This window comes from Rhea pennata, chromosome 19 (assembly GCF_028389875.1).
Source record: "Rhea pennata isolate bPtePen1 chromosome 19, bPtePen1.pri, whole genome shotgun sequence".
Taxonomy (NCBI): domain Eukaryota; kingdom Metazoa; phylum Chordata; class Aves; order Rheiformes; family Rheidae; genus Rhea; species Rhea pennata.
The window spans coordinates 10808416-10835104 of record NC_084681.1 but is presented as its reverse complement, the minus strand read 5'-3'; the positions used below and the strand labels follow the sequence as shown (position 1 = coordinate 10835104).

General features: G+C 41.3%; 1 protein-coding gene across 1 annotated transcript in view; it reads left to right on the top strand.

Moving 5' to 3' along the window:
- The window catches only part of SHISA6 (shisa family member 6), a 249510-nt gene that overhangs the window by 202261 nt on the left and 20560 nt on the right, over positions 1–26689 (top strand). Inside the window, exon 4 of the mRNA XM_062591839.1 lies at positions 25786–25848. Within this exon, the coding sequence (XP_062447823.1) occupies positions 25786–25848 (63 nt within the window). The remainder of the gene's footprint in view (positions 1–25785; positions 25849–26689) is intronic.

The window sequence follows — 26689 nt, the reverse complement described above, 5'->3', positions numbered from 1 at the left end:
GACAGCACAGAGTTGATGATGATGGCTCCAGGAAGCCCACAGCACAGAGCAAACGGAGATTTTGTTAAACAGTAGCTGTTTGCAATATTACTGACCAGGACAAAGTGATGTCACTGGACTCATGCTTTCAGACTGAATGCTGCAAAATCCTAATTTCCTTGCTAATGATTCACCTGTGAGATACACAGGAGAGCAGCAGAGAGAGTACATGGAAAGACTGCATTAGGAGCTTTGAAATATTGATATCTCTGTATTCTGCATAAGCTGTCCCTTCTCCACCACCCCAAGCAGGGAATGGTGGATCTGTGGCAGCTGTTGCTGTGCAGAACCTGCCTCAGCACTGGAAATCAAGAGATGCAATTCTCTAAGTCACAGTGTGTAAAGCACAGCAAGGGCTTTTAATTTGAGTGACTGGAGAGAGAGAGAGAGAGAGAGAAGCAGGGCAAGGCTGTGGCTGACAGAAAGGAATTGTCTCAGGACTTTGAAATGCAGAAATCACTGGTGATCTGCTTCCTAAATCCTTGTCTGATGAATGTGACAGTACATGGGGTGAAGTAGAAACCATTCTGCTCAGGGTACCCTGGGATCTGCTGGTCCCTGGCAGCAGGTCCCACAAACAGCCACACACTGCAGCCTCTAGTAGCACCAGTCTGCTTTTCCTAGCAATTAGGAACAAATCTGGGGCTTCCCAAGGGCTACCCCTTTCTTGTGATGAGGGGGCACATTAAGTGGAGTGTGCTGTGCAGGGCTGACTGGGTGAGTGACTCTACCTTTTGTTTGTGGCAAGGAGCACATGTTAACAACGAGAGAAAACAGCTTAAACGTGCCCAGGCATGCTTCTACATGCAAGCAGCTGTCTTTGATATTGAAGAACCTGTCATTGCAGGGATGTGGGTCTGTGCCATGACAGTTATATGAGCTCTAATGGAGTGTGATCTACATGAGGAAGATGCTTGTGTACTGCAACCCCATTTTCCACATGGTGAAATTCCCCTGATCCTGCTAGGAGCTTGCCTTGAAACAAAAGGATTGTTCTGGGCCTTAAGGAATGCCATGCACAGGACTGTCTTCTGGCTGCATGGCATACTCTGAAATAGCCTTTACCATCTTCCTCTCATGCACCAGTTCCAGAGACAGGTCCACACTTTTGGGACAGTTGACCATGTCTTAATTCAGCAAGCAGATAGTCTGGTGTGCAAGAGTTAAGTGATAGCACCAAGCTCTTGGTGACAGTAATATTAATTAGAGACTCAGGTCTGGTGAGAAAAAACAGTCAGCAAGAGCTGATCACACCAGCTATATGGTAGCTGAGCTCAGGCCAAAGACGATTTGTTACATGTGTTTCTTCTGTGTGATCACCACATTGAGTCTTTTTTCTCTGGATGGCAGAAATTCTTTGAACTAGGAAAAAAAAGAAAAGAAAAGAGAGAGAGAGATTTTAGGACTGATTAGTGAGTTTTCTGATGAAATATTTGCACATCAATCTCCATGCAATGAGTGAGGACATCTGGCAGCCATTCAGGAATCCACTAGGGAGGGAAGAGTGCACTGGATTTTGGAGTTTTCCACACACAGAAATACATGTGCAGGGTTTCCGCACATTTAGAGCTATCCTCAGGCCTAGGGCAGTGACGTTCACCCTCTGATAGTTGGAGCTAACCCATCACTATGGACAGTTACATCATATATGTCCCTTAGGGTTGTTCATACGTCTTAGTTCCTCCCCCAGCAAGCAAAACAATTAGAGCACTCCCACCCATGCAGCTGTGTTAGAGATCCTCTTCAGCATAGCACCGAAGCATGGCCTGCTGCTCTGCAGGAAAGCCTCACCTACCAGCTATTTTCTCTTCCAAATGCTCGTTAAAATCCAGCTCAGAGAAGCAGGGAGAAGCATGTTATCCCAGGCTCCCCCTCACAGGGGGTTCACAGCTTCAGAAGTTTCAGAACAAATGTTCAGTGTGGTTGCTGCTTTATGATTCCTTTCAGGGGGCTGTGGGGCCATTCTCCTACATCCCAGATTCTAGGTCAGATCCAGAGAGCCTGACCTGGTTGTTCAGCACTTGCTGCAATAGGCCTCCATATCTTTGGACATCTCCTTGCAAAAGCATCTTCTGCTGCAGAGAGGAATTTCCATTTTCCAGGAAGCCTCCCCAAGAGACTTTTCCAACACAGCAGAGCTACCACTGCAGAGAAAGATCTATACTTTACAGAGAGAAATGCAGGTGGAACTTTGTGTGAGATGCTCAGTAGATGCTCTTGAGTAGACACAATTCACCAGCATAGTTAATGCAGGGAAAAATAAAAAGGAGCAGGGAGTTATTCAAGACTCCCTGTGCTCACTTGAAATAGCATTTCCATAATGATATTTCATGCAAATGGGTGCTACTGTCTGAAAGACATCCCAGGACTTGGTGCTTCCTCTCTACATTTTAAGGCCATTCCTGATGTGACATTGCTGAATGAATGCACAGAGTCACAGTGTCCTCAGTTTCATTTGCACAGAACAAGTCACAATACTTTGGAGGACATCCAGAGTAATGAGAACATTCTATATCCCCACTCTTTCTTCCTACAGCAGCAGGGTTATCTCATCCCTGTCCCTAGAGACAGGCAATGTTTTGGCATCCAGCAGAGACACAGCCAGTGGCACTAGATAGCGGCCATAGCTAGGAACCTCACAGGGTACACATGACAGTGTATCTTGTCCCACAGTTTGATCCATCTCTGTCATGCATGTGATAGAGATGCAGCAGGAAGGCAGGATATGACAGTAACTAAACCTGAAGCTGCTGTACATGCAACACAAGTGCAAAGAGGTGGGGGGAAGGCTGGACTCAAAGCAGCGTGAAGAAAGAGTGATCTGAGATTGCGGGTGAGGTATGCACTCTTGCCAGGTCATGTTGTTACACCCTGTCTGTTCCTGGGGCTCATTCAGGGATTTCATTTCTGGCTGTAACTGGCACTCCTCATGCTGCACAGCCATTGACTAAGCAGGCCACACGAGCACAGAGGCCTGCTGGGCTCACCAACCTATCAGATGCGGAAAAACTGAGACATCAAAAGGCTCTGGGCCGAAAGACCCTTGAGTTGGGAGCCACAGTTGCTGTGATCCACTGGTATTGCCAGGACCTGGAAGGTCTTTGGGAACCAGTCCAAGGTGATATGGGCTCTTCTTCTCTACTTCAAACATCCTGCAGTGGGTGACTGCACAGAGTCCCAGAGTCCTCAGTTCTTACTTTCCCACAAGGACCAAGTCTGTGAGAGACAAATTAGCCCCTTGAAGACTAGTTTCATTTCAGACCTGAACAGACTGAAATATGAAAGGATAAACACAGAAGTAGCCATTAGTTAACAGTCCACTTTACGACTTCCTGTTGTAGAATGGAAGTAGCACTGACAGCTTGCTGGGCAGGACTGGGAGCTGTGGGAGAGCTTGATTTCAGCTATTGCCATTTCCTATTTCTTTTCTGCAGACATCTGGTGAGAGATCTCTGTCTGTAGGTATCACTTTCTTTCCCCATGAGGGAACAAAAGCCAATTCTGAAACACTGAAATATTTCACGGAATGGTCATTCACTGCCAAGGAAGTACCTGTGAGTACGAATAGTCTGGCAGCCTTGATTTGGGCCACTCTGAGCCCTTAAGCCTCTATCCATGGTACTGCAGCTCAAGGGACAACAAGAAGCAAAGCCTTCTGAGCACAAGCAGATTTCTTGTGTTGAACTCACTGACATGTCACTTTACCCTGGCTTTGCTTGTGGATAGACACTTCAGGCAAATGGCTGAGATAGATAGATGGCTGAGGGCACACAAAGCTTGTATTGCCAAGGTCCTCTGTGTTGGCAGGGGACACAGTATTTGTCTGCTTGGAACTGCAAAGTTTGCAGTTTATACATTCTTTTTTAATCTTTATATTATTAAAGACAGCTCCTGATCTGTCTTGATGTTGTGTTCATGGGTTGGATGTTCCTTACCAGGCAGCAAGCTGGATTTGTGCCATTTTTAGTAGCATGTCATTTCTGTAGTATTTTCCCAGTCAGCTAGCTGGCTCTGATGAGCCAAGCACCATGGAGCTTCATCAGAGTATGAGTGCTTCTCTTACCTTTTCCAAAAGCCCTTTTCCTACCTTCCCAGCATCCAGCTGACACACCTTTTCCTCCAAAGAATAATTACCTCTACTTCCCAGTCTACTCTCCAAAGCAGCTATTCTCCTACCCTACTTTTCTGGCAGAATTGTCCAAGATATTGATAGTTCAATATCTTTCCACTTTCATCCAAGGAGTCCCTGCCTGAAGCACCAACCGAAGCCCCTCCAATACCTGATGAATATACAGGGACTTCCTGAATGAGCCCTGCCCTGCCACTATATTCCTCCTCACCTCTCTCCATTCCCCCTGCAGCTCAACTTCTTACAGCTTAGCCCAACCAGCCTTGCCCAAGCCAGCAAGCCTGGACTCCCCAGGAAATTATGTTTTTTTCCCTAAGCAGTGATGCAGCTTTGCACCATATTCTCCCTTGTTGTCTCTTTACTCTTGATTGCATAGGTGTGGGAAAATGATGAAGAGGAAAGGGTGCATCCTGACAGTTACTAGTGTGTGCCAGAACATAGCTCAGCCCATCCTGCAGTCTTTAATCTGCAACCTTGCTTCTCAGCTCTTCCCATCACATTGCCTGCAGTCCATGTTATACTCTCTGCATAGCTTCTGGGGAAAAATCCTTTGTAAATGAGAGAGAGATGAGAACAGAGAGAAAGGAGAGAGACTGGATGAAATTTTCCAGGGCCTCTTATGCACGCAGGTATTGTTCCACTCTCTTTAGAAGCCTTTGTCTTGGGATCATTTATAGAGAGTGCGACTTGCAAATGCTGCTCTTGACTCTATATCAGAGTAAACCAGAACCTTGATATGGCGGTGGTGTTATGCTGCATGAAGCTGAAGCTCTGGTTCTTTGAAGAGCCTGTAGAGCACCTGAAAGCTCATTGGAGTGTTTTGTCCTTATCATGATCCTGTCTCCCAACAGCATGGGGAGTCACTGTCTGCACAGATATCTCAGCAGCTGGGTCCTAGAGCAAACTGTACTCAGGTTGCTATAATTCCACTCATCCTTTTTAGCAATGTCATGAACTATTGAACAGCTGTTATATTCCATCTCAGGGCAGCTCCATTTCTGTGGTGTGTGTTAAAGACTTAAAACAGTGTTTTCTCTAGTGCACTGAATTCTTTGTAAGGTGCCATTTTCATCCACCATTTGTCAGTTTCTGGCATGCTCATGTGTCAAAACTACGGGCCTTGGCTCCATATTGAGCCGCATTGTGCTCCTGGAAAGCCGTGCAACACTGTAGCCTCAACACTGCTTAGCTACACCATGATTCTGGATGGAAGGGAGCATCTGAATTAAATTAAGGTGTTTTCATCATCCATTTTTATTACTATCAGACCCAGCCTTTGCATTCTGGTCAGGAACTAATGAATCATGATTCATTGCTTCACTTGAAGAATGAAGAATATCAAAGGGAGAAGAAATAGGAAAAATCCTAAGTCGAGCCAAAGGGTCTATTCTCAGTCTGCCTTCTGTGAGCAACACTAGAAGGTGTCAGCATTCATCATGTAACCAATATCTGTACTAGCATGATGCCACCTCTGTGAACCTTGTATATCCCAGGCAAATCAGGCTCACAAAGATCATCTGAGTGTCACTGAGGCTAGTACCTTGCCATTGCAGGCAGCCGTGTCTTAACTTCCTGTCATCTCTCACTTTAAAGACATTTCTTTTCTTGCCTTTGTTCTCTTACCTGAAGGCTGCTCCATAATTTCACTGCTTGGCTAGCTCAAGACCTTCTCCTAACTTCCAGCCCAAATGTGTTGATGACCAGTTCAGATACATGTGACATTGTATCAGCTTCTCTCTCATTATCTTTAACACAAGATGCATCCATTAGTTTTAAAAGGATCAGAGTTAAAACTTATCTGTAGATGTTTTTAGTCAATACCAGTATAAAATCCAGAAGACGTGAAGCCAAAATTTGGGTGAGGTTAAACATATATTTTTATTAATAATGAGAATGAGTTATGAAATAATACTAATAACTTATTAAATTAATGAATTAATAATTTCTGCCAAAAATTCAAAGGCATGTTCAAAGTTCAGCTCCAGAATTCAGAATTGGTACCTAGGTCCTTAAAGGTCAGAGGAGATTTTCTGTGGAAGGTAACAACCCCATTATTATGGTTGTGGGCTTTTCTGTCCTCTTTGAGGCTGCAGGTAGTGGTAATTGTTGGGCACAACACAGGACCTGACAGGTTTTTCCCTAGGCCCAGTTCAGACATCGCTGTGTACGTTGTTCTTCACTTGTCTCTCAAGTGTCAGACTGACATCATAACTTTCTCCTTGACAGTCTTTCTCTGCTGTGCTTGAGACTGATGCGCATAAAAAGGCCACTAAGAAATGAAAACTGACGTTCTAATAATTGTGTGTTGTCTTGCCAAGAGGATGTTTGAAAAGGGGTGTTCCCTCTGTCCAGGCAGTGCCTTGCTTTCTCCTGTAGCCCTCCTTTCTGCCATCACTGCTCAGCCACGAGTAGTGCTGGGTGAGTGTGTTGCTCTAAAGGGAAACACTGGCAGCTGTCAGGCTGCTGGTGAGGATGAAGGCTACACAGAGAGCAGGGTACAACGAAAATAGTGAACCTTATTAGCTGTATGTGTGCAGATGAGGACTGGCAAGAGAGATTCCCAAATCACAGTGAGTCACAGCTATAGCCTTTCAGAGCAAATAAATCTGGTCAAAATATTAAACCACAAGAAAACTCAGTGACATTTTAAGCAGGAGGAACTAGAAGCCATAAAGTCTGCAGATGCAAAAGGTGGGCTGTGATTCCAGGTGCTCCTAGAAAAATGTTTTATTCTTCCCTGTGCAAGACAGGCAGAAACTCAAATGATTCACAGACCACACAGGCCCTCATGGCTAGCCTGCACCCAGCTGCAGGCATCAGAGCACCCAGAAGGGTAGGGCCATGGAGATTCAGTACTGCTTTGTGGAAGTGACACATCCCAGAGCCACTGATCCACAATGCACTCTCCTTATTCTGGGCAATTTGCTCTAGCAGAAGCTTTATTGTTATTCTGCAGGCATGTGTGCTTAGACTTCTCCTCCTGTTTACCAGCTCAACCCACAAGCAGTGTTTGTGCAGTCCTTCTTGGGTGAAATGGCAGATCTATGACATTGGCATAGCCAGGGTGTTTCTGAGGGACTGTACTATACTGTGACACTTTCATTACTGTAGGTCAGGGCAGCAGAACATCCCATCCAGCCTCTCTCCTGAGAAAGATCTGGGAGGAGAAGAGAGATGAGATCAGACTGTCAATGAACTTTCCCTAATGGAAAAGGCAAAGCAATTACACTAGGCCTTTTGAATTCTACTCCTGTTTATCAGGGCACAGGGCTTTCTCTTTCAAATGCAAATGAAAGCATTGCCTGGTTGTGTGAAGGGGATGGGAGAAAGGAGTGGGAGTTAAGGCTGAAGCAGCACAACCCTTTGGTTGTGTTTCCCTGGGGGGGTATTCAGAGCTTCACTGTCAGAGCTGGTGGAGGTGCTGAAGAAAGAGGGCTATGCTTATAGATTCCTGTCTACTTTTCTAGAAGGCTTCTAGAGCCCCCTCTTGGCTTTTGGGGCTCCAACTGAGAAGATGAAAGATAAGGTAGGGCTGCTCTGCATGAAAAACAGCTGAGAGATATCTGTATTCAGAGGAGTCCAGCACTGGGACCCACCTCAGGGTCTCAAGGGCTTGCTACCTTGTGGCTGAGCTAAGGAGAATGCTACTTGATTTGCTTTGCAAAGTACTCTGAGTTTTGTGACTGACAAGAGGCCACAGCAAAGTGATGTAGAAACTGGTGAATGTCCAGGGAAAGGCAGTTCAAGCCAAGTCTTTCTGCTCTGTGGTTAGTGCATGGTAAACGCATTCAGACGGGCTATGTGAAATGTGTCACCTGCAGAGAGGAGGCTGCAAGGCTCCTGGCAGTGATAGCAGTGGGGCTATGCAAAGTTCTTACGGAGTTGGGCTGACAACAGCAAGGAAGGGCCACACTCAAGGACCACAGCCTTATACAGAAGCTGCCCTTAGAGATCACAGCTGGGCTGAAAGCCGGTAGCACAAATGAGTAAGAAAACAGTTTAGGTGGATGGGGAAATGCTATTAAAGTCCAGATATTCTTCCCTGTACTAGGTGCTGGCTCAACTCCAGGACAGGCTCTTCCCATCAGTTAAATGAATTTTAAATTTCTGTCTCAAGGTTTACTGCTCTATAATCCATGGAAAAAATTGCTTCCATGCCACATGTAATGCATGGCACTGCCAAGCCCAGACATGTACCGTAAGCCAGAGAGACAAGCAGAGACATAACGCTGGACTGTATCACACACGGCGGAGAAGAGCTTCCCATCTAACAGGCATTCTCTGTTGTGCATCTACAGCTGGATTAGGGCTGCTTTGCAGCACAAAGGAGCCATCAGCCACTTTGAGAACCTGGTCCAGGAACAGTGGAACATGATCACAGCCAGAATATTTGCTTTTATGAGATTTATATATGCACTTCACATCAAGTGCATCTGTTATTGAGGAAAGGCTATTGGTGGGATGATTTCAGCCCATAGCACTCTACACAGCCATAGGCTCCTTTTAAGCCTATGGTTGTACAAAACCTTAAGCAAAAAGTGCTGCTTCAGCCTTAACTCCCACTCCTTTCTCCTATCCCCTTCGCACAAATTAGTCAATCATAATGTAGGATTGACCCAGTTAGAAAAAAAGTTTTTGATAGATCAGTGCTCCAATCCAGTTCAGTTCCCCACACCATGGCTCAACATGAAGCAGCCCAGGATCAAATGAAACAAGGCTGTCATTGCATTTTGTGGAATTTCCCCAGTCTGATTTTGGAGAAATGTTTCTCTTTCTACAAAGTGAAATGCTGCGGACAAGAGCCTGGGAAAGAAAAATGCAAGGAGGAAAGTTGTCTGCAACTTAGCTGTTAACTAGTTCATTTAATAGGATATGACTAGCAAGCTCTCAACAGATTACTGTCCTCAGATATGAAATGATTTTGACAGCATTAAATTGGTGTTATAAAACACAAGGTGTGAGAATCTCCTGAACATGCCAGGTTAAGTGACACTAAATGCCAGCACACTGATTTTCAAATGGTTTGCACAAGGAAAGAAACTGGAATTACCAACCCAGGAAGCAAAAGCTTTCCAAACTCTGAAATAGCAGAGGATCATATGTACTTTGAGGGACTGGAAAAGTAATGGGATTTTGCAGTAGGTACAGTGGGCATGTGATTCTGTTGCCCATTATGTGGCAGTGCAGCAAGTACTTCAACTTCATTGAACAGATTCTGCCTGTAATCAGGATAGATGAGCAAAGGAAAGGACAGTGTCACCCTAGCTGTAAAGGAGCCCATGCAAAGATGTTGTTGACATGGTCTATGTAGTCTGTGTGAAAGAGCCTTGCAGTGAGCACCCCACTTTTTTCCTCAGTAATGGCTTTTCATGTCTGATCTGTGGTTGCTCTTCTCCAAGGATTTTCGGTATCAACCAAATATTTGGCTCTCTGTTCCCTGAAGCACTTTAAAATGGTTATAGACTCTGTATGAGGATTTTAGCCACAATCACAACTTTCTCAGGTTGCTCCTCCCTAGGAGCCAGATTTCTACTTCTAGGATTGTCTTCTCAGTAAATTTAACAGCACATCTCTTTGTGCAGAAGGAGCCACATTTCTCAAGGAACATGTTTTGCAGTTGGATTACATCCACTGCTGTGTGTCACTACTATCTGAACAGCAACCCATCACAGCATCAAAGAGGGGGAAGCAAATGGAGAGTAAAAGATAGAAATGGTGCAGGACAAAGGCCTTCTCTGCTTTAGGGAAATATCTTATTAAGCTATTATTGTATCCTGAAACAATGAATTTGCTACTCAGGGAACTTCTCACCTTCCTTTAGCTTTCTTTAGCCTGGAGAAAAGAAGACTGAGAGGGAATCTTATAAATCTACAAATAAGACTCTTCTAAGTCTATAAATACCTTAAGGGAAGGTGTCAAGAGATGGGGTTAGACTCTTTTCAGTGGTGCCAAGTGATAGGACTAGAGCCAAGAGGCACAAATTGAAGCACAGGAAGTTCCACCGGAATATAAGGAAAAATGTCTTTCCTGTGAGAGTGACAGAGCACTGGGACAGGTTGCCCAGAGAGGTTGTGGAGTCTCCTTTTCTGAAGATATTCAAAACTCACCTGGATGCAACCCTGTTCAATGTGCTCTAGATGCTGCTTGAGCAGAGGGGTTGGACTAGATGATCTCCAGAGGTCCCTTCCAACCTAAACCATTCTGTGATTCTATGATTTCTTTTCCCAGCCTCTTAGTTTGAAATACAAGTGAGGGATTTCCACCAAGTTCTGGAGACTGTTTAAAGTCAAGAGGGAGAAACAGGCATCTCTACATGGCACTAGCTTGACTGCTTTAGATCTAGGATGAGAATAAGCATACCCTCACAGTGCCTGTCTCTCTCCATGGACTGTGAAAGGAGTCCAGAGGAGATATCATATGTGAACAGATAAATATCACTCCAGGTATCTGCCCTTCATGTTACTCCAGAAAATCCTTAAGTTACTGCATGCTCATTTCCTAGATGAATGCTATGAGGAGGAACTTGCAAAGTATGGAAGTAGGGTGGTTGGTGGAGTTTATGAACCAGACTTCTCCATCCTAACTTCCCAGTGCTCCTTGCTTGATTGCATCTTCAATACAGCCCTCTTGCCCTTTTCTTTGTCTTGTTTTTCACATCTTTTACAGTCCACCCTCTCCAGTGACAGTAAGCAGTCTAAGTAATTGTTTAGGGTCCTCTGTTTCAGGGAACCTCTCTTCCTTCTATTACTTAATTCAAAGGCTTCAGGCAAGCTGGCTTGCCACATTCAGAAGGATGCAATAGGGCTCAATTTGTTCGTTTGAAATGCCTTCCTCCATCTGGGCCCAAGATTGTCCTCCAGCTACAGAGTAGTCCTTGAGCAGTTATCTAACTAGAGGATTTTGCAGGCTATCAGAGAACAAAGTAGATAGTATTGGGAAATCTTCCTGGCTGCGATAAAAGACCATTTTTCTTACTGAAATCTAGCTGTGATCTTTACTCTGAAGACATAGACTAAGTGTTTGAGGAGGATTTGTGCCTATAGAAGCTTTGGTTGAGAGTGACTAAAGCAAACCAGTCACACAGCATGCTGCCCCAGGTCCCCTCAGTCTGGTATAAATACCATTTGTCTCTGGGATAGGCAGCTGTGTCCTCATTCTCAACTCCAGCTGCTCACCTCTACCTCCATTCTGTGTACAGAAAGTAAGATCAGGAACTGATCTGGCTGGAAACTAACCTGAACAACAACAGCAAAACAACAACAAAAAAGGCAGAGAGATTTCTGTGTAATCACATACATACACTAACTCAGGCACAAGAGAGGCAGGAGGAGCACATGGCTGAGAGATGAAGGGGAAGCAGGAATTTCATAGCAGCCGGCACTTGCATCCAAGTAATATGACCACAAAACTGCTCCATTTGGCTTTGGTGAGCTTAACATAGAGATTAAGTAAAACAGCAGTAAAAAAGCCATGTGCCTGCAACCATAGCTGAGCACCAAACTTCATAAAATGAATATTCCTATGGAAGGCAGTGAAGAGATAGAAACTGCTTTACCTACAGGGGAATAGTTTATACTGCTATAAATATTGTACTCTACCATATTGCCAGGTTTCAGTACAGAAATGTAGTAAATATTGCTTAAGTTATCAGAGGAATTTCAGTATTGCCAATCACACAAGGTAAAGAAACTACAAATGAGATCTAAAAACAAAACTGAAGTTGGATTAAAAAACACAGTTTCAAAATAAATAAATGCTGAGTTCTTTTGTCTGTCTTTTGCCTTCCGGGCCTTCAAGGTGCAATGCAATACTGTTGCTGCCTCTTCATTACAATTAAGCAGACCGTGATCTTCATTTATTAAAATGACAGATGAAATTCCTTCCTAATCAAATGATTCAAGGACCTCAGGCTGTAAAGACTTATAAAAAGCTGCATTCTTGCTAACACTGGAAGAATTGGACACACAAGTATTTGTTTTAGATGATGCCCAGTTTCTATGGAAAGAGGTACTAGGATGCCACAAAGATATAGTAGAAATACAAACTAATGATTTTGTCATAAAATTAGCCCTAGTTTTAAAGTTTTTAATTCAATAATTATTGCAGGATATCCAGAAATAAGATGCATTTTTATACACCTAAATAATATAAATGCTACAACTTGTGGTCAGAAAAGATTGATTTAATGTATAGAAACATATGTGTTCCAAGCAATTTGGTGCATTAAAATTAAGATAAGTTTTATACACAAGCTGGACACTGCATTCTATGTCAGGCATTGTGAGCTGACACCAGGCATTACATTCAGCACCTGCTTCTGTAGATCACCATCCTGCTTTCTCAAAAAGGAAAGTAAGTTCTTCTGACCATATTCAGACCTTCTCAATTTAAATGATTTTTTTCTGTAAAATTTTCCCAGTATCTAAATCTCTCTCTGACTTGTAAATATATATATATATATATATATATATATATATATGTAAAGAAAATGAAAGGAAAAAAAAGCCTCAGTGCATTATTTCTGCTGGTTTTTTAATTAGCCAAGCAGAAAAAAGTTCTAATTAGAACATATGGAAAAAAGAGGGGGGTGAATTAAATATTTTTTAATAAAATAAAATAATAAGCATGCATAAAATATGTCAGAATCTACATTTAACAGGAGAAGTATAGCACTGCTTGAGGTCAGAGTTAATGCATCTGTCCTACGATCTTCCAAAGAACATGTATTGTCTTCTCCAACTTGAAATCTGATGGAATGTAAACAGTGCAAGAACAAAATAGGCAATTAGTAGAAAAAAGCTAGATTTCTGAAACCAGTACATGCAGATATTTCTATAGGAGCACTATTTTGAAGGCCACTGTTTAGTATGACTTCAGTTAGACTTAACCATCTGCTTAACTGTGATGGTTTTAACCAGAGTTTATAGTTCGTTCCTCGCATGATGCTACACTTGTCATTGTCATAACAAAGCACTTATACATACCATTCATTTTATATGTTTAATTAGTGCTAGTGACTTATGTGCTTAGAATTAAGAGTATAGTCAGTGTTTAATTGTCTCAGAGTCTTAGTCGTCTGTGTAATGCTGGTCCAAAGCCATATTCAGCACCAAACACGCATGTGCTGGACACATGCAAACAAATCCCACATCTAGGAATAGAAAGTGCCAGAGATCAGTAAAAGGAGGAAATAAACCCAAACAAATATGACACGCGTGTTCTTGTCCCTGGCCCCCAGCAGAGAGCTGGATAATATAAAGTCCCTGCTTCTCCGTCCAAACACCTTCAGGCTGACCACATTCCCTGGCAGATTATGAGTAAGTATATGTCTATGTCATGTGAGTGCCTTAAAATCAGTCAAGGAGTTAAGTGTCTGTTTAACTTCATCATCACCTCCGTCATAATGTGCTACATCTATCATTCCTCGGCCAGATCCAAGACTGGAACAGCTCTGCCTGGATCCTGGTGTGCTCAGTGTAAACTCATAGCCCACCCTCCTCATTGCAGTCTCTGGGCATCTTCCTGTATTGCTTTGGGTGACAGAACAAGCACCTCAGTTTACTCAAAAGGGAATAAGAGCTCTGACCAGAAAATTAAGTAGATGCTTGCGAAGATACAACTTCACACCTAGGATTGGAGCAAGGGCATCTTTCTCAAAGGGTTTTATTTTGTTTTGCTTTGCCATCACCAAAGCATATGGTGAAGAGTTGGTGAAGAGTTTCCAGCCTCTAATCCAAACTCAGTGGCCCACAAGTATATATTGTCCTCCTTTGTCAACAATTTGAGTGTCATATTTACTTAAAAATAAAATTTTGATTTGTAAGTTTGTTCCACATAAAGAAAGTGAGCTAATTATCATCCTAGGTGTGCCTTACTAGTCAAGAAACAAGCTCTTGTGGAGCAGATTTTTTTTTTTTTTTTTTTTTTTTTTTTTTTTTTTTTTGCTTCTGGGGCTAGATGTTCTCTTTCTTTCATTAGCTGAATGTTTTAGGGGCATGAGATTAGGCTGAAATTAAAAATTTGAAAATCCACCCACCATCCTCAACCTGGCTATGTTGTTCCTGACTCTTAGTTCAGGAACAAGAAGTCCAGCAGGTACCACTCTGCACCACCATGTTATAGATGCCATGGAACTCTGGCAGGCTCAAGGACACACTCAGCACTGCAACAGACTTGTGCATCCTACCTACTTCCTTCAGGGATGAGATTGATTCAGGAGAGCTTTATTCTTCCCTGCATATGAGCTGTTTAACTCCCGAGTCCTAAGAGCTACCCCAAAACTCGTTTTGTCTCTAGAAAGTTAAGCATCAGGATATACTAGAGCATCCCTTGAATTTTCCTATTTTCTAGCTAATGATATAAGCCACTGGGCCGCTGGACACTCTGTCAGTGGAGGGTTGCCCACATCACTAAGTACATTCATGTTCTCAGGAAGCCCCTTTTGGTTGCATGGGAATCCAAATAAGAGCTTTTCTTTTCCAGGAAAATCTTCTGCTAGTATATTACACCTGGATTGTAACAAGCACGGTGTCCTCTGGCTTCTGATGTGCTAAATCTAGACTTCCTGTGCCTTTTCAGTATAAAGCACCAGATGGGACAGCCAGGCAACCTTATGCTCTTCCTCAAGGTGCAGGAATTTATCTAGCATGTGGCCTCCTCATCTCAAACTGAAAGTGCAGCCCAATGTCACTAGACTCACTGGAGAGCCCTTCTTGCAGTAATTTCATTCTAACTTTTTGTTTTTCTTTCTACTTCCTGACAGAGGGAAAACCGGAGAGAGGACTTTGCATTGCCTTTCTGTCTCTTTCTTGCCAATATCATGGGGTTAAAAACAACCATATGTTTCTTCCAAAGGTATTAGCATAATTATCTCTCCATTCTGACTGTGGAATAGCTGGCTATGTTCCATATAAGATTGTGTTTAACTAATCCTTCTTTGGAAACCCATACTATTTATATCTTCCAAAATCAACTTCATCTTCAGAAATGCTCTTTAAAGGACACATTTTGTTCTATTCTGACCATATGTTTTCACCATGATCTGAGTATTTTAAATGAGTTACTGAAGGTTGGCATCCAGGACTGCTCCCCCAGATGCTGTTTGTGCATTACTGTCTAATGTTAGTCATGCAGCCTGCTCAGCTGCTTGATTTTTGAGAAAATCAGTCCATATTTATCTAATTACTTTGTGTTTGGAGAATCGGTGTGAAGCTCTCAAACATAGAGGGCCTCCAGACACCAATTGTCAACATCAGCTAAGTTTGTCCGAAAGGATTTGCCAGCAGCCTTGCTGTTTTCTGTCTCAGAAAGAAGGTCCTTGTTCTCTATCTCTTCATCTATATTTCTTCCATTCCTTTCATCATTTCTTTTTCCTGATTTACACCGAATATGCAAGCTACGGCAGCTCTAAATAAATAAAAATTGTAAAATCAGAACAAATTAAGTCTCAAATGCTGAAGAGAGATTTTATACTTCAGGGTAGTAGTGACAGTTCAAACATTTCCATATGGGTGGGGGCACTGTAAGTGTTGAGAAAACCTCATGTAGGGCATGCTTACTTTCCAGATTCTCCTACTGGTGTGTCTTGCAAGTCTATGCTAACACTGGGGGGAAAAGTACTTTTCAATAGATCTAATATTCAGTTTTCTACACAGAAGGAAAAAAAAATTCTTCATCAAGAAAACTACTTTTCCAAAGATGCTTCAAAATGTATTGGTTTCCTTGGAGAAAGATATTTGGAGCTCTGTATAACCTTTATCTTCACTATAGTGTTTTGTTTTTTTTTTTTTTTTTTCCTTTTCTTCTTTCTTTTTTTTTAGTATCATTGTAACTAAGATTGGAAAATATTTTTGTTGGTGTTTTCTTTTCTTTTTTTTTTTAATCTCTAGTTGTTCCAAAACAAAACTTGTATTTTACTCATAGCAAACTCTTCCAGGTTGTTCTTGCGACTCTGCACTGTGAATTTTTGAAAGAATCAGTGAATATATAAATAAATATACTGTAAAAGAGAAATGTGCTTGTGCATAGGGAGTTCATGAGTGGGTATGGTTTCATGGTACATGTTGAATAGCTGAATATGAGGTCTGTGTAGGAAGAAGATACTCCACTATGACTGAGCCTGTGGGTCTGCAAACGCTTTCAGTATAGGAGACAGATATTTTTCTGAGTGAACTAACTGTTCACTGGACTGTTGACCGTGATATGATGCAATCCTTATCTCAGCAGCCTATTTGTTCAGATGTTTATAGAAGAAGGATTATTTTCTACCTGTTTTTTGATGTAGCTCCATGGGTCATGTAGGTTTTCTGAAGTGGTCAGACCAGATCTCCAGACTGTCAGCACTCATTATGGATAAATACTTTCCATCTGAAGCTGTACTTTCGCCTCTTTCCTGATTTCTTATAGGGCATTCAAGTCTGCATTTCCTATAGCCTTAAAATAATTTAGTATATGAATGAACAAAACCCATTGCTGCGAAGCTATTGTGGCTGCCACACACTTATCTGTTGCAAAACCACAAAGGTAAGGATGTGCAATGTCCCCTGTCCCCTCGCATACTCTAAGCACTACCTCTTACTGCAGCTGCCTAAACAACACTTTAGTCTTCAGACTGCATGGCCACACATCCTTCTACCTCTTAATTACCTTTCTTGAACACAGTTCCCTGACAGCTTTCCCCAATGCAGCCAACTATTCCTCAAACGCTGACAGCCTCTAGAGGTGAGTATAGAAAGTCAGACCGAAAGAACTGAAGCTGTAATATGTGATCGGCAGTAGCCAAAATAAGATCTCTGTGGAAAGATGGGCATAGTATATGTAGGTATCTCAATTCTCCAGTGCGGGTTATAGACAGAATATGGGGCAAAACACATCACAGCTGTTAGATACACAGACACATCAGCACCTACATACACGTAACACGCAATTGTATACACCGATATAAAAAATCCCACTGATAGGAAACAATCCCAAGGACAGAATCTTAGCTTTCTATCCATTACTCAGTTAGAGCAGGTAGTTCATCAAGATCAGCCTGCAGTCTGTGATTTCTTTCTTGTTTTTTTATCTTTTTTTTTAAGCATAGTATATTTAGCATGTACAGTTAGATTTTGTTTCTCCTTTTCACTTCTTTAATACTTCCTGTTTTAGGCACATTCAGATGGTGATCCACCTGAAGTAATACCCATAAAAGTGGCATACTTTACTGATACTTAATATTGATCAAATCTGATTTAAATAGTCAGATGTAGAAAAATGCTGAGGCTGTTTTGAATGAAGGAATTCCAAATTCTATGGAGTATGTTATAGGTAGTCTCTACTCTGCTTGTGTGTATGTGTATGTACCATAGTTTAGAAAGACTATTATTTAAATTGTAAAAACAAGACGTTAAAAGGTAACAAATAACTGAATTGGAGTTTCGTGTGAAACCTTAACTCACAAAGTGTTTAGATACAGAATGTATTTTTTCCAAATGAAATATCTGTCTTAATCACTGCTGGAAGTAGTTCTGAGCATGATTCACTGTTCTGTAGTGAAGGAGGCCTACAGCAGTACCAAGATACGAAAAGCATGAGGCACATAATGACAGACCCTGTAAGCAAGGTGGAGTACACTCTTGACAAGCATCCAGGTGAACCAGACATCTCTCTTGCCACCACCAGGAAGTTCTCGCAGCCAAGTCCACACTGCAAATTCTGCTGACAAATCTGCCCCAGCTCCAGGTGTGAGAAATGCTAACCTCCTGCTTGACCTTGCTATGCCAGCAAAACATAGAGCCCTAGCAGCAGGTGATAACTTGCTGTTCAGGGAGGCAGCACAGTGACACAAACAGATGGGGGTGCTTCTGTCAGAGGATGCCGGGTTGCCCTTTGGAGGCTTTGCTGATGTGAGCGAGACAGCAGGGTCTGCCTCATGGGAAAGGCCTAAATGAAGCTGAGCTAGTCAGTTAATCAGAGCCTTTCAAAGTTGCTTTGGTTTCTTGTTGCTTAAGTTTCAAACACCTGCAACACGATCTTCAAAAGTGCTGAGCTCTACTGAGCTACCACAGCCGTAACTAGACATGATGTTCTCTTTGCCTTGGCCATGAAACTCGTGATGAACAGTAACAAGTCTGAGGTTGAATTGGTGGTGGTGAGGGGAGGATTTCCGTTCCTCCCTGTGTTACACTGTGGCCTTAGGGAAGTGATTCCACCTATCTTCATCACTTTCCCCACATGTAAACCAGGAATAATTACACCTGCCCTACCTTCCCTACCAAAGTGTTATGATTAATTAGCATCTGATTTGTGCTTGCAAAATCCTGTTAAAAATCCCCTGAGTGATGTGAAAAATCTGACCTGCATGTTCCATGGTGGTTCCCCAAAGAATTAAACCCTTTACAATTGCTCTCTGGCTCGCTTTAATCTGTGCCAACAGACTCTACCTGCAGTGGGAGTCTAAAAACCATTTGTGAGGCTTAGATGAGTGCTAGAGGAAAGCCTGCATGGAAAATAACAGTTCCATAAACAGTAGAGGATTTGGATGGCGTGGGCTATTAAAGAACAGGGCCATTCACCACTTAATGAGGATTAAAATAACTCTTGAATAGCTGCCTTATTCCCTGAGCATCCTGTTCAATGAATGAGTCATAGGATTACAGTTGAAAAATAGGCTGGAAGGTGGAACGAAAAACTAACATGAATATCAAATTAAGAGTTTGTAGACAACTTTTAATCTGGCACCTCCAGCCTGACTGACATTTTGACTTTAGTAGTAGCTTAATCTTTATTGTTGTTGTCTTGTGTGTCCCTTTTGGGCGGGGGCATGGGGTGGACAGGTCAGTTTGCTTGGGTATTGTTAGCCAGGTGCAGAAACACTCTGCAAGCAGTATTAAGTAATTATTGGCTAATGCAAGAGCAAGACAGCTAAGGTTTGAGGAGCTATTAAGATAGAAATTAGAATAAGCACCATCTCTGATAAGGTATGCAGGGATCTTTGCTGCTTGGGTAGATACCACTCACGAGGAGCTTGTCTTCCCCTGCTCCCTGGAATGGCTTTTCAGTGTTGTGAGTAGCTATCTGCCACCATCTCCCCAGCACCGCTGACATAGGTGACGACCCAATGGTCTGACAGTTCCCAGTTAGCCCCTTGCCAGACTTTTGTTGGTTTTGTTTTGCTTTGTTTTTCCCCTATTAGGATCTCATATCACTCCTTGCTGGTGGTTTTTTTCCCCCTCCTTGAATCTTGAGTCACTATCTATCTTGTGTTAGAAATCCTATCTGTGTCCCTAACTCTACATTTCATATCTCTCTGCAGAATTAATGCCGATACATCCCAATTAACAGGAAAATGCTTTGTGCAGAGAATGCTTTACTGTTGTTTCCCTCACCCAGGTATCCTGCTTAGCTTTGCTTGACCAGCATAGCAGAAGTTAAAGGACATTTGCTCAATAATTTCTCTCTAGACTACAAGTTATGAATAGAAAATGCCAGAGGGGGACAGGCAGTTGATAAACTGGTAGCTTTATGCCAAAAGTATTTATATTCTCAGCACCAGTTTTTGGTCTGATTTCCTCCTTGCCTTCTGGGCCTATCTTTCTTTTAGTTCCTAAAGCCTGAAGTCTTTTGTCATATTTAAGTGCTCTGGAAGATTAGCCCTTAAAGGGGATTTTCTCTTCATTAATGCAGATGCCAAACAGTTATCTTGTCATCAGAAGAATAAACTGCTTGTTATAGTCTTCTCTGAAAATCTCAGCTAGAGAATATGGTTGAAGGCAGGCAAATGCTGAGGTTGCTGAAAAGACCAGAAGGGAAGAAGGAGAGGAAACAAGTTTTGTAGGCGGATTATTCCTGTTTAGCCCATTTCTTTTCTCTTATCAAATACAGATTTCAAAAGACTTCCCAGCACTTTGATAAATACTGTAAAGCTAACACAAAATATTGCATGACTTTCAGGACCATCATATATCTGTAATATACTTGGTTGTATTAAATATATCCTTGCATTGTAGTTTTCATGAGGAACTTTATTAGCAAAGATAGGCTGGAAAATACACTATTTTCTTTCCAGATTTTGACATTTGCTATTTTTTCACATTATAGAACAAAATAAATCTGGTTTTTATTAACAATAAACATATAAGAAATTATTGTGACTGAAAAAGTATGCTTCAGAGAAGACTGAAATAAAATATCAAAGGGAAGATTGACTCCCTATGCAAAAAGATATATTTTTTTTTAAGAGGATATTCTGGACAGACGGTACAATAGGAGTTCATCTGAGGCTATTTAAAGTTTTCTTCATCATTTACAAGGGGTTTTTCACCTCAAGACAGACTATTCAGTGAGTGATTTATGCTGCAAATTAGAGCTGTCAGTCCCAACCAGTGGAAGAAGCGCTTTTCCTTTCAAAGTTCAGATCAATACCTCAGCAAATGAGAAGATCTGCCTCTGAGAAGAACTGGGATGAAAGGCTGTCAGGCACCTTCGCGTCCCAGAAAGTTTACTCAAACACTCTGATTTCAGTTGCCCATTAAGGGTAAGAGGCCTGATCCTGACTTGCTCTGAGCACTCACAATGCACATTGCCCAGAAACATCTTGGGGAGTTAATGTTGTCCAGATGCCAAAGTTGCTCTGCTTGTGACAGGAAGATGACTTCAGACAATAAAGAATTCTGTATACTCACTAGGAAAATTCTTGTTTCCTGTTTTATCATACACTGTTAAAGAACTACAGGCAGTTCTTAAAATCAATCATTGGATGCTATAGTTGACACTAGATTCTCTAAGTCTTTCCAAAAATGCACATGCAATTTCAGCAGAACTTGAAGAATTATTAATTGAAAGATCTGTTCTCTCCATCTTCAAATGCAGGCAGAGGATCTTGGGGAATTTTAACTGATAAATGCTACAGAAGAGGCACCTGAGCATGACAGCAAGGCAAATCTCTGTCTAGAGACATCCTTTCCTCCTTCCTACAAACTCAGTTTTCTCCTCCCCTTGGAGGAACATAACCTTTCCAGCCCTCCCTTCGCACAGCTATTACCACTGTGTTTCATGCACATCCAGTATCCTATCCCCTCTGAAATCTTCCTTTCCTCTTTCATAGACACATCCCATCACAGCCTCTCCTCCTCCACATGAGTGAAAAGCCGTGTTTCCCAAAGAAGCAGTTACTGGATTCACACACAAGCCATATATATAATCTCCTGAGATGCAGCATTTTGTTCTGTTTTTTCTGTTCCAATTAGCGCATCTATGTCCTTTTCAAAGAAACCTGAAGTCTTTTAAGCCCCTCTCCGTTCACCTGACTTCTCCCATATCAGAAAGGGGCTGGAAGCAGTTTTCTCTTCTATCTGGGTGAAGTCCCTTTCTTTCTACTGGCAGTTGTTATCTGATTACTCCTCCAGCTGTGCTCAGAAATTTCTTGTTGTGGTCTGCTGATTAAGAGCACTATGTATCCTTTATTTTCTTAACAGAGTTTCCTAGTAAGTAGTTTTGAACTCAGATCGCTGTCTCTACGATAGATATGCTTCTGCCTAACTGTCACTTCACAATTAACAGCATTATCTTGTTAAACCTGAAGAAGTACCGGAAGATCAGCCATCATTTTAAAGCATTTTATAGCTTTGAAAGTGTTTATCACAGGCTACAAAAGTGGTAAATGAAGCCCAGTGCTGCATTCAGATGCCTGATTAGTTCAGCCACACGAAAATGCCAATAATTCAGAGTCTGAGTATTTTTATATGCCAGTTTTCAGGCAGTGTCCTCAAAGAACCTGCGTTTTTTAGAGGAAAAGAAGGAAACAAAGAATTTGGAGTGAAATGGAAAGCTGATCAGAATCACAACACAATACGAACCTCTTCAGGCCGATACAGGTGTTATCACTGTCCTCAGCAAAGACACAATTTCATCCAGGAGTGAGGTTGCCAGAGCAAGTGACTGCATTGGAGAACTCTGTGTTTTCAAGAAAGAGAAACAGCCTTCTTGCTTCTGGTACAATGAATGTGTTAAAAGTTTTGTCAGCTACTGTTTTAAATACTTGCATTTCACACGGAGAGGTGTCTCTCATCTGTGTGTGGTCTTTTATATGTCAACTCCAGTAGTGTGTGAGTAACATTAGCTGAGAAAAGGACAAACATTTGGTATGTTGGTTTTAACAATTTGATTTCTAAATTACCTTTGCCTTAGCTATACTGAGAGGCCTTGTTTTTCTTAGCTACCCTGCACAGCTGCAGCCTTACATCTGCCTGAACCTAGGGGGACTAACATAGGCACCACAAGTTACTGTATAAAGCAGTTTGCAAGAAGGACCCCTCCTGAGGAAATATCTTGGTTTCTAGTTTTTTCAGGATAGAGAAGGCTGTATGGCAATTCAGTCATGCTCAAGGAACTTGCAGATGCAAGTGTGAAGGAGAGGTCATCATAAAACACAACTGGCTTATTGCTTACTGTTTAGTTCGCAACTTTCAAAAATATATCAAAGGTAAAGTAAAGAAGATGGGGTCAGACTCCTCTTAGTGGCATCCAGTGACAGGGCAAGTGGCAGAGAGCACAAATTCAAATGCATAAGAAAATACATTTTTACACTGGAACAACTTACATGGGCAGATTGTGAAGTCTCTCAACTGGTCACGGTCAGCTGAGCAACCTGCCCTACCTGAACCTGATCAGCATAAAAAATGTGAGAGGGAAACAGTGTTCAGCTGTTCTTCTGAAAAACAGACAGCCCTAATGGTGACTGTACACAGCAGCTGCCTCTGTAACTAAAGACTCTTACAAATTCTGCACAGAGGATTTGTGAACTGAATCTGAGTGAAATCTATATGTTCTGGCCTAGAATTTAGCTCTATAGCTCTTCAGAAGCACAGAATATTTAAACTGTATAAGAGAATACCTGAGCTGCTGAGCAACAGGCCTCATGATCTAGAAATATCAATATGTAGAAGAATTTTCTGATAATATGTCTAGTAGATCTAGAAGAAAAATATGAAAAATATGATAGAAACTTAAGGCAGGTAATTCAGATCAGAAATAAAGTATATTAAGATTTTTGGTAATGAGATCTACAAATATTGCATGTATTTATTTTAGATATGTGTCAGACTTATCATCACACAAATTCTTTTAAATTTATATTACTGAAAGGTCTGTTTGAATTCAAACAAAGGCCAGAACCTGATGCAGAAATTAGTGGGTGGGATTCTGTGCCAGGCTTGCTGAAAGCTAGATGAAATTCTACCTGATTCCATGTCACAGATATCTGAAATTGCCTCCAGACTGTTACAAGCATTCCACAAATATCAAAGCTTTTGCTTTTTCCCACCCATCCTCTCGTTCATTCTGTCACATTAAAGTGAAATGAGAATATACAGAGGAACAGAAACTGAAATAAGGTGGCAAAAGTAATTCCTGCAAAATTTTAGCTTGCTAAAAGTAACCAGCAGTGGAGGATTCAAAGAAAAATTCTAACTTGAGAAAATCTGTAGGCCACTTATTCAAGGACATTTTGGATGCTTATGTGAACCTGGCCTCCTTTCAAGTTTTGCCATTGACATGTAGTTGCTAGTTGGGCTAATATCTGTTCTGCATTTTCGGTAGGCTGTGTATTTAATGGGTGCCTATATTCTAAATTGAGTTGTAAGTAAGGTAACATGTCCAGTCTGTTATAATTCAAATAAATAACTTCTGATTTTAATGTTGAATCTACACAGATATTCAGCATACTACACAGGGAGTTGAGCTTCAAATGAGGTAATATAAGTAGAAGCAAGAATGGATTTTTCAGGAACAAATCGTGTCAAGCTAATCTAATTTCTTTCTACAATAAGATGCTGGGTTCTTTGGCGAGGGAGGAACAGCTCATATTAGGGATCACGACATTAGCAAGGTTTTCAGTAGTTTCTGAGAAAATAATATGAGATCAATTTGGGAAACATGGTCTGTAATGAATCTCTATAGGGTAGATGCCACAATGGTTCGATAACCATAAATTGCAAGTAAACATCATTAGAAGGATCAACTAATGTATTTCTGCATATAGGCTTCCTGTTAATGCATGGTGGAATAAGAATCTGTTTATTAAATTTGTAAATGGTATGAAGCTTGGAGGACCATAAGTCTATTAAAGGATGGAATTAGAATTTAAAATAGCCTGAAAAGAAAATGATTAAATAGAGAAAAATGTTAAGTGTGACACTGAAACGGATATACTAAATACTAAAAGGCCATTGTATATGTTAAAGAACGACAGAACAAGTAGAAGTTCTTTGGAAAAACACCAAGCAGTCATAAAGGATCACAAACTTGATGTGAACCAGTAATTTCATGTTACTGTGCAAAAGGAAATATCATGCAAGGTTTTGTGAATGAGGGTAAAGAATAGGAAAAATCCAGACACTCCACTCTGTACTGGTAAGGTCTTGGGTAAGAAAAACATCCTGGTTTCTGTATCACACTTGAGAAGGATATAGGCCAATTGGAGAGTGCATAAGGAACTAAGTGAAAACAGTCAAAGGCAAAGCAAGCAAGCTTTATAGAGAAATGTAAAGGAAATTATGTCATTTATCCTGAAGAATAAAATATGGTAACAATTTTCTTGTAAAGAACTATTACCAAAATGAGGGAGATAATCAGCATATCGCTGGTAGACAAGAAAGAAATAATAGGCCAAAAAGATAATGGGAAAGACTCAGTGAAAAAGCTCTCCCAAGGAGGAACTGAAACCTCCAGAGGAGGTTTTAAGAAGAAGTTTGATATCAGACTAGTTCATTGGCACTGGTAGAGGATGAGATCCAAGAAGGTATCTTGATATCTCTTCCCTACTTTACTTTGATTTTGTAACCAGTCATAAAGATCCAGACAAAGTAAGTTCTTTCCTTACTGAGCTTTGTCTAGAAAATTCATACGATAAAAGGAGTTTATCAGCAGTCACTTACCTAATGTCTTTTCATTATAGTGAGAGAAAAAAAAAAGATATTTTCCAACCCAAGGGGCAGTTACTAATCGTAGTGGCAGCAGTTGAACTGCCATGGATAGTTTCATGCTACTTTGCAACTAATTGTATAATATGGAATGCAGCAGGTCTCACAGCATTCTTACTGCTCAGGGGAGTGAGATCTCCAGCCCAGATGCAGCTACTGAATTCTACTTCCAGCATTTATGAGACCTCTTATTTGATCCTTCTCCTTACTCATGAAGCATATTGCTGTTGTGGTGGTTGCAGTCGCAGTGGGAGAATCTTTTTTTTTCATGTGTCTGCGGCCAAAGTCATGAACAACTTTGAGCTGGAAGGAGATGCAGCAGTAGAATAAAGGCTATGAGGTTCCAGGAATTCCCAGGAATGCACCACTGATGTTGTACAAGTCATGGTTTGTTCCTGTTTGGACATGCCTTTTACCTTTGCAGAAACTCTAATTTGCAGGCTCAGCAGAAGGGAGTTCTTTTATCGTGTTCTTTTAGCATCTGGAATTTTAAGTGAAGAACATAACAGAATATTCTGCTTTCTTAAGCATTTTCTTCTCCTTTCTTTAATCATGCTGAGATTTCCTGTAAATACTGTGAGCTGTAATTATCATCTGCAAATTAGTGCTTTTACTAAGCTGTTTTTTAAAAGTTTCTTTTTTTTCTGTGAATTTCAGATGACCAAGAACAAAATTATAGTCACCTGATACTAAACAGTGCTACCCCGACACCTACACATGGTAAGAGAAAACAAAGAGCAAAATTACACATGTTGTAACTTTTCTCTACCAACCAGTAACATTTACTGATATCAAAGTATGTTTAATGTTAATTGAACAGTTTCCATGGCAATGATGCATGAACGATGTATTTCATTAACATTAAACATAGGACCATATTTTTCAATGCAGCATACAATTAAATATGGCCTAGTCTTTTACTTTACCTATCAACTTTGTGTTTTCCCATGTCTGGTTGATCCTTTCTCATTTCCATATCAGTAAGCTGCTGTCAGATTTATTAGGCCAGAACAGTAAAAATGATAACCAAAGAAAAGCCCTTCTTGTTAGCTGAGCCAGTCAACAGATAGTGCTACCTGTGCAGCATTAAGACAGGTTAGAAAGACAGTAAATGTAGGGTAAGATCTCCTGAGCTTTTGGCATTGCAATATAAGACCCAAGTTTAGTTTCACAGCTATCTCCAAGCTGTCCAGGCCACACTTAGAATCTAGCTGGAATGACCTACTGAAGCCCCTAACTCACCGTACAATGTCCCTCTAGTTTCTAGTATGCAGGATAGGTAAAAGCATTAAGAGATCTTTAAACCCAGATAGTTTTTTAAGTTTGAATCCTCCTGCTGACATCCCTCTTGTTGAATTATGGAAGATGTGGATTTTTATTTGTCTTACCTCTATATGTGGTTCAATGCATTCATTGGCACCTCTCTATCCAACTCTCTCACTTTTTGACTTAGTAAACCTGTGGATCCATCTGTCATCCTTTGGCTAATAATTTCAACAGTTCATCTGCTTTTCAGAGATACTCTTTCGTTTCCCCCTTATGCTTCCACTTTTTCATCCCG